Source organism: Salvelinus namaycush, chromosome 13 (assembly GCF_016432855.1).
Source record: "Salvelinus namaycush isolate Seneca chromosome 13, SaNama_1.0, whole genome shotgun sequence".
NCBI lineage: Eukaryota > Metazoa > Chordata > Actinopteri > Salmoniformes > Salmonidae > Salvelinus > Salvelinus namaycush.
The window spans coordinates 15,524,362-15,533,054 of record NC_052319.1 but is presented as its reverse complement, the minus strand read 5'-3'; the positions used below and the strand labels follow the sequence as shown (position 1 = coordinate 15,533,054).

The window sequence follows — 8,693 nt, the reverse complement described above, 5'->3', positions numbered from 1 at the left end:
TCTTCCCTGTCTCATGGGCTGTGAAAATCACCACTGTCGACAGATTTCAAAGTGGCCCATGTGAAAATTTAGTCATGGGAGGGAGGCGTTTGTTCATTTCACAGGGTTTCACCTGCTAGATCCATTTGCACAGTAAAGAGCAGCAGCGCTTCACTCAAGGATCACGCGGACACTTTAAGGTGAGGTCGACAAGGGCTCATTTAATCGTACTTAATGCCATGTGTTCGATTAACACTTTGGGAGATGACACCAGCCGGCCAGGTACTATACCCAGCGTCTAATTGCCACAGCCTGCTGCTCTGTTCCTCTCGGTCAGTGTAATAGCTCCGTGTCGTCCATCTTCGCTGAGCTACAGTGGCGTAGGTGTGTAAATGCTGGAGGTGTGTGAGTGAGAAATGCTGAAGAGTCAGCTGGTGGTAAATTAAAAACAACCAGGCTCTTAAAATCACCCTGTGAAAAGAGAGTGTGGAGGGAATTGCACTTCTTTTTTGGTACATGAAGACCTGAAGGGTATGATACAAAGCAGGATCAATGAGTTAGCCAGCTATCTTCGATAAACAACTAAAAATAACTTTCAATTGTCTGGTTCAATAAGAAAGCTAAACTTCAATATGTTCATGGTGATCCATACCACCACAGTCTGAAATTAGCAACACCTGAATGATCATCTTTCTCTTTCATGAAAGTAGTATATCTAATCTTGCCCTTAGAACATGTCATAACTGCAGATTTTAGATTTCGTTATTTATATATGTATTGTGTTTGATATGCCATTATGGAACGGCTGGAAGCCAATCAGTCTGAGCCCAGTCAGTATCTGCAGACACATATAGTACAACAGGCACACTGAAGGCCTGCCTAATTGGCTACCTGCTTCCATACCTGGAACTGTGGTTTAGAAAAACAGTAAACCCTTACGGGGCTATGTGACACCACACTATGCACTGACAAAGTCACTGTGTGAAGCATCTGCTAAAGAAAAGACTAGCGGATACATTATAATGATACAAGTCAGTGAAGACACTTAACCTTCAAGTTTACTGTCCCAGTTTATAAAAAACATAATATGATTGAGGATAAACTGTAATCTCTCCTCTTAATCCAATTGCCATTATCCCTCTTGAAAAGGCTAGATGCACATTTCACAAAAATAAAATAACACGTTTTTAGATTTACTTTTAATGCATAATTCATGGACATAATACAATTTCTCCTTGATACAGTCGGACCAGAGAAGAAAATGTTCCAGATTGGATCAAATGGATAATCCCATATTTAGACTTCTCCACCCATAGGGAGGAGTGAACAGGTGTGTGAGGGGGGTTGAGGGAGGGAATGAGGAACGAACCATTCATCTACAGCAATCAGCTCCAGAGTAGTCAGGTCCACTCATTCACTTCAGCCAGATGTTCGTGTCTCCTATGTCTGCGTTATAACCTGCAGCGTACTTCTTTCCCAGGAGCTTTTGGACAGAAAAGAAAAGGACAGTCAATTTAATTAGAGTGAGAGAAGTGATAGGGGATATAGCCTATTATGTATGCTAAAACATCTGGGATGTATTTGCTGAAACAGTTGCCAAAAATATAGGAGAGCAAATCTTAGTGAAGTTGCAAGTAAATTACAATGTAGTTAAGCTAGGTATAGAACAACTTAATAAATGTTTTGCCTTTTTGGAAATAAATCAAGTTAGTAGCCTAATAGTTATTCTGAGAGTTCTGTAACCCTCTTAGTCTGGGCATACCAGTCATAACCTACACTTTACTGATGAAATCCTTAAAACGAATCCAATGCGAGGGTCAAGGAGTCATCCTTGACTTTAAAAAAAAACATTTGTGGGAATTGCCTGGGTAAAAAGAGACACACGATATTCCACAGGACACTTGGGCAGGTTTAACAGTTCTCCGATTTAAGAAGCCGGGCCTTCTTATTCTCTTAAGCTTTGAAGAACTAGCCACTCAAGACTCATCCATCCTTAGATGTGGGACGACAGCAAAGACTAATGGTATAGCAAAGTGTTTTTGTCACTAGGGGCGACATTGCAGTCCATCACCCCCTAGCCTTAGCAAACAGCGTGTTATGAGTTCCTGCTAATGTGAAGCAACGTCAGTGACAGACTGATAGACAGCCAGGCTGCTCTCAGTCACCCAGGTGACACTAGCCCATCAGTCTTGTGAATATGAAACAAAAAAGATAGTCTAGTGTTAAACTAAGGCCTACATTAACACTGCTTCTCTTTCTTTCAACTGTTATCAGTCAGCCAAAGAAGCAGAAAACAGACTTAAATATAAAGACATTTACAGCCTCAAAAACAAAATCAGCCAAGATTGAAGAAGTGGTGTTGGATTGCAAATAGCAACATTGATAGGCATTAAAGTTTTGTGTACCTAGTTTTACATCTAAGGTACAACTTAGCATGAGTTTAAGCTGGTGAAACCAAAATTATATCACCCGACAAACCCTTATCTGTTGTTGTTCTTGTCAAACAGTACACTCTACTGCGGAATCCTAGCTTGCACTTCAGAAGAAGTGAACTTTGTCAAGTAGAAGTATGGATGAGAAAATGCAGACAACCTAAGCCCGCCATAGTTCACATTCCCCAAGCTTGTCCTCCCACTCGTTCCAGTATAATAGCGGGCACCGAGCAAAATGTCAGCTCAAAGAATCCTGTAGCACATTATATACCCCCACATCTCCAGTCAATAAACTTTAAAGGTCAGGACAGAATGTTTTCCTGCAAGACTGATGACACCAATGACTTGGAGAATATTCCACATATGGCATTTCCCTTTTCGTATATCATTTGATATTTCAGCTACCAAAATAGTTATTTAATATGCTGGAGGCAAAACCACAAGACGGCCACAAAACCCAGAAGAGACAGAGGGAAAATACTATTGAAGGAGGGAGAAAGTTCTCTACCTATGCAGTATGGTACCTATAGCTCATACCCCACTTTATCATAATCTGGTCATATCAGGTGATCTAGCCACACCACATCATAAGAGAAGTAGAGTGCTTTTCTCCCTTACTGATTTGAAGGCATAGTAGCCTGCGTCATACTCGTGAGCCCCGATGGTGACCTCAGGGAGGAAGTTGGGTACAAGGGTCAGGTCTGCAACCCTCATCTTGTTTTCCACCCTTGGGAGAGAGGAAGGAAAACAGCAGGCTGATGAGAAAGCTTCCAGAGCTCCAATATGAACTATATAGGCCTACCCATGTACGTGACGGAAAAGTAAGGTCTACACGTGTAGGGAACAAATTAAGTGGTTATACTTACAGCATTCTCATGTAGTGGAGTGTGACATCATCCTGCTCTACCCAAGGTCCTTTCTCAAATTTCAAGTACTCAATGTCTTCTGCAATCTAAAGAGAAAAACAAAAAAGTGAAGTCTGTTTGACGAGAGAGTTTTGTGAGAGAATAAGACAGGTTTTCAACAGCAGTCAGTGCATTCCAGTATGATGCATTGGCTAGGCCTAACATATCAACACCATGTTTGTTTTCTCACCAGAAACTACAAGGTTATTATTATAGAATTTGATGCCTCTAGTCATTCACTGGATTTTCTTACCCTCTCCATGTCTTGTGCTTGGGTAGCATCATAAGCGAGCAATTCTGCATTCTCACTGAAATAAAGAAACACTCAACACCTTTCTTGTAAATGGTTGAAGGTCCGATCGGAGTAGTCTTGAAAAATTGCATTGTTAAAAAACGTTCAAGTTGTTAAAAGACAGGGTCATCTCAGAGGTATAATGAATATACGTTTCACTAGAGAGCTTTCTAATCCACTAACCTGATTTTGGGAAGGTAGGTCTTCTTGTAGGCATCCTCAATGCTCTTCAGATAGGGTAGGGGCACATCCTGAGGGTAAGACAGGATAGACGAATAAAGACAGGAACAACACACATCAGAAAATAGACTATTTGAAAAGACAGCTAACACCAGACCCAACACAATTCTCTTGCTCAGTCAAAGTGCCTTAAATGGATTTAACTTAACAAGCGGAACACCCAAAGTGGTAAAGAAGCAGAAGATCTGTTTGGAGCTGTTGAAGCAGATTCTCACCTTCAATGATCTGATCCGTAGAGCGGAAAGGTAATTAAACCTAACGTAAGAATAATCATGGCACACAAAATCAAATAACTCAGAGGCAACTGATATGAATCTATTTGAAGGGCCATGCTTGAATTCTTATCCAGGCTTCAGCTTGATTTAGTTCCTTTATTGACCAGTATTAAGCCTTTAGAAGTTTGACAGATGGCTTCTTTCCAAAATGCTACCCATCCAATACTATTAGTGATCTAAAAACACAAGTGCAGCTTTTGGGCATATACAGTACCTTCAGAAAGTATTCACTTTTTTTGTGTATTAACTATTTCCACATTTTGCTGTGTTACACAACCTGAATTTAAAATGGATTGAGATTTTTTTGTAACTGGCCTACCCCATCATGTCATAGTGGAATTAGGTTTATTGAAATTTTTGTGGCAAACCTAAATAAGTTCAGGAGTAAAGTGTCACTTAACAAGTCACATAAGTTGCATGGACTAACTAAAATTTCAGCCAATTGATTGGTCGAAAGAACAGACGACTTTCGGTCCACCGAGATTTAGTCGAGGACAGCCCTAAATAGTTATTTTTTAATATATTTTTTTACAGAATGTTACCATTTTTCTTCCAGTTCAATATTGCAGAGTATTTTGTGAAGATTGTTGACCAAAAAAATGACTATTAAATCCATTTTAATCCCACTTTGTAACAAAATAATGTGGAAAAAGTCATGGGCTGTGAATACTTTCTGAAGGCAATAGCCTAAACAAGACCATCGATGAAAATGGTTATTAAACATGCACCCTAAACATTGCATAGATAAAAAAAGATCCATCATGTTGATCACTGAAAGGATACATCTGGCTTTAAATAAGGGAGTGTGATTCAACATGTTTAAAACTGAGGTTTAAACATGTAATATATTTAAATCCAATCAGAGATGTGAGAATTACCCTCCAGAAAGAAAAGTTTGGAACACTGATTTGAAGTATGAATCAAACTACCTAAGTTGAAAATAGTCTTAAGCACCTAGACTTGTCCTAAACACAACTTTTTCTGGTAGAATCTGAGACTGCATATTTATCTCAATTCACACCAAATTCCACCAGTCCTCCATGATTATGTGTAAAGACAGGATTATTGCTGGGGCCACAATTGCATAATGCTAATAACTACCAGGCTTTGTGTGGCCCGCCCGCCTGCCAAATGTGAGAGGTCCTAAATGGGCGTACGTGAAAGCAACAACTCATTTCTATAATTTTTACACATTACCATAGGCATTTGGCAAAGGAAAGGTTCCAATTAAGAACATTACTTGTTGTTAGCAACAGACTGATAATCTTTTTTTCTGTTTCTAACCTAGCTCATGACCACAGTAGAGACTTTTTGAGGAGTTTAAAATGTGTTTTGTTTAAAGCCCCAAATATGTCAATATTAGAAAAAGTTTACACAATTTAGAATAATTACTGGACAGGACTCAAAATTGGTTGAGTAAAACTTCCATAGGTTCTCTACCAGCTGATAATGGATGGTCATTCAGTCAAACGATATGCCTAGAAAAGTCTAGCATGGATTATAATTTCCTTGATTGTGTCTCCCTACTTTGCCTGATGCCTTTAGCTTCTTCTGCACTTCTTCTGCTGGCTTGTCCACATAGATGACCAAGTGAGGGGGCAGGAACTCACAGATGCTGATACCTTTGATTTCATTGTAGTGGTCTACACCTGCATTACAGAACATATGAGATTCAACCACAGCAATGTAATATGCCCCTTTTGTAGTAATGGTGGCATACATAAAAAAGCATCTTCACCCACAGTTTTTATTTAAAACACTAATGACCTTTCAATATCATGGCTTGTCAGGTTGGTGTTAAACCAGATCTGATTCAGATCTGATTCATCATCTATAAGTCTTTGCTAGGTAAAGCTCTGCCTCATCTCAGCTCACTGGTCACCATAGCAGCACCCACCCGTAGCACGCGCTCCAGCAGGTATATTTCACTGGTCACCCCCAAAGCCAATTCCTTCTTTGGCCACCTTTCCTTCCAGTTCTCTGCTGCCAATGACTGGAACGAATTGCAAAAATCACTGAAGCTGGAGACTCATATCTCCCTCACTAACTTTAAGCACCAGCTGTCAGAGCAGCTCACAGATCACTGCACCTGTAAATTGCCCATCCAACTACCTCATCCCCATACTGTTTTTCTCTCTCTCCTTTGCACCCCAGTATCTCTACTTGCACATCTATCACTCCGGTGTTTAATTGCTAAATTGTAAATATTTCACCACTATGGCCTATTAATTGCCTTACCTCACTTATCTTACCTCATTTGCACACACTGTATATAGACTTTTCTATTGTGTTATTGACTGAATGTTTGTTTATTCCATGTGTAACTCTGTGTTGTTGTCTGTGTCGCACTGCTTTGCTTTATCTTGGCCAGGTCTCAGTTGTAAATGAGAACTTGTTCTCAACTGGCCTACCTGGTTAAATAAAGGTGAAATTAAATAAATAAATAAATAACAATGCAATAAGACTATTCAGATCTGTACCACCCTTATTATAGGGATTTCAGTACTTACACTGCCTTCTGATGTAGCCCTGTTTGAACATGGCCTCCACAAACACCATGTCACTGTAGGGCGAGCGCTCCAAGATCACACCTTGGCCTAGAATGGAGAAAGTTTGAGAAGGACATGACTAAAAACCCAAAATGGACAGAATCATATTTTTGCAAAAAGCCATTTAGAATAACACAAGGCATTAATTTAACTACAGGAATGTAAGCTCAAGAGCTCAATTCTTTGTTTCCCCCGATTCCCTAACACAATCCTGATGTCATTTGTGAGTGATATCTGAGCGCATTCCCATAGCCAGCCAGCCGTACCTGTGGTGAGCAGGTGCTCCATGGCGTCTGACCACTGAAGGAGCCTCATGAGGTACATCCATGCCTGTAGCCGGTAGGAGTTCCCATCAGCAGCCTTGGGGTCTGCATAGAACTTCTCCAAGCTGCAGTTACCGTTGAAGGCGATTGGCAGAGGCTCCTTCTCCGCTGTCATCTTGTCCAAGTAGTGTGTGTTGGGCTCAGGCATGTACAGCATCCCTACAGACATCAGACAAAGTGTTAATGTAGTCAATATACATTAATCTTGTTTTGTACCAGAAGGTAGGAAATTACGTTTTTTTTATTTTTTGATAATGCAACTGGCATTATAAAACATCTAACTCCCCAAGTTATAAATATGTATAAATAAGTAGTCTAGACTTCAATAACTGCATCGACAACAGGATCATTACCCAGCTTATCAGCCAGACTCTTGGCCAGCGCCCCCTTTCCTGAGGCCAGGTTGCCATCAATGGAGATGATCTTGCTGTTCTCTTTGAACCTTGGGGTTGTCCTCTCGCCCAGTGCATATGCCCACCAGCCATACCGTAGGTTCCTTAATGAGCTTGTGTGAATACCAGCCTAAAGATATAAGATATGTTGATCAATTAATTCTCAAATCAAATATTAAATTGTACTCAGTATCAATAGAATGAGTATGTGAGTGTCATTCTTCTGACCATCCTACCCACTATGAATTAAGCATGCTTCATTGTAATTGATCAAACTGAAATACTAGCTAGCATGTCAGGAGGATGACAAGAATGGGATAACGGTAACTAGACAATTAGTTCAAATAAGCTAGCTAACAAATTAATTAATAGTGCCGCTAATAATACATTGCTACACAATAGTTGTTGACAACCACAGAACACGCAGCTGGTCACGCAAAACACCAATCTGCTATTTAACCTTCTTAGCGTTCAAATTCTTGTTATGGTGTCCTTGTATCGAGGGCGGCTTGTGAACTTGATACCTTTCGTTGCGCTAGAGAGCATTTTGGCAATTATTCTTACAATCTTACCGTCTGAATAGGTGTCCCTGCTTTGAAAACGGATGTCCCCGAGGGGATGACCAAACGGATCACCCGTAACGCCATGATTTTACCACCAGACCCGCAAATCTGACCCAAAAATCACCCTCTATGCAAGTTATTTCGAGGCGCGATAATAACGCGTTGAAATGGTCTTTTTTGCCCGTAGTCGAGTAATATTGACGTCATCAAGTGTGTCCAATTGTATTGCCTGAAAGAAAAAGACAACAATGTAAAATGAGCGCCATGATTAAGGTAAGGGGTAACGTTATGGTTAGGGTTTAGGGTAGGAACGTCCCAAGGAGTCCGAATAACACGAGATATAAAGATATACATATTATCTACTGTCTCCGCCACAGGAGGTTGGTGGCACCTTAATTGGGGAAGACAGGCTCATGGTAATGGCTGGAGCAGAATTAGTGAAGTGGCATCAAATCACATTTTATTAGTCACATGCACCGAATACAACAGGTGTAGACTTTACAGTGAAATGCTTACTTACGAGCCCCAAACAACAATGCAGTTTTAAAAAATACGGACAAGAATAAGAGAGAAAAGTAATAAGTAATTTAAAAGCAGCAGTAAAACAACAATAGCAAGACTATATACCGGTACAGAGTCAATGTGCAGGGGCACCGGTTAATTGAGGTAGTATGTACATGTATGTAGGTAGAGTTATTGAAGTGACTATGCATAGATGACAACAAAAGAGAGTATCAGTGGTG

At 40.3% G+C, this 8,693-nt stretch overlaps 1 protein-coding gene across 2 annotated transcripts; it reads right to left on the bottom strand.

The window, feature by feature from the left end:
• Window positions 1-219: 219 nt before the first annotated feature.
• On the bottom strand, window positions 220-8,121 carry LOC120058284 (NADH dehydrogenase [ubiquinone] 1 alpha subcomplex subunit 10, mitochondrial-like). 2 transcript variants are annotated; one of them, XM_039006833.1, is made up of 11 exons: window positions 7,960-8,121; window positions 7,349-7,517; window positions 6,939-7,154; window positions 6,634-6,720; window positions 5,651-5,772; window positions 3,792-3,859; window positions 3,570-3,624; window positions 3,278-3,363; window positions 3,030-3,138; window positions 1,349-1,462; window positions 220-503 (listed from the first exon to the last, which is right to left on the bottom strand). In XM_039006833.1, the coding sequence occupies exons 1-10, from the start codon at window positions 8,032-8,034 to the stop codon at window positions 1,394-1,396; spliced, it is 1,056 nt and encodes a 351-aa protein (XP_038862761.1). In that variant the 5' UTR covers window positions 8,035-8,121; the 3' UTR covers window positions 220-503; window positions 1,349-1,393. The 2 variants fall into 2 exon arrangements, with proteins under 2 accessions (XP_038862761.1, XP_038862760.1); XM_039006832.1 differs by lacking the exon at window positions 220-503 and having other exon boundaries at window positions 1,161-1,462.
• Between the last annotated feature and the right edge of the window lie 572 nt (window positions 8,122-8,693).

Coding starts and splice junctions, on each gene's coding strand:
- LOC120058284 (XM_039006833.1), bottom strand. CDS start 8,034: ATGGCGTTACGGGTGATCCGTTTGGTCATCCCCTCGGGGACATCCGTT. Junction 7,518..7,959: donor CAGGGACACCTATTCAGACG/GTAAGATTGTAA, acceptor TTATATCTTTAG/GCTGGTATTCACACAAGCTC. Junction 3,860..5,650: donor AGCTAAAGGCATCAGGCAAA/GTAGGGAGACAC, acceptor TCTTACCCTCAG/GATGTGCCCCTACCCTATCT.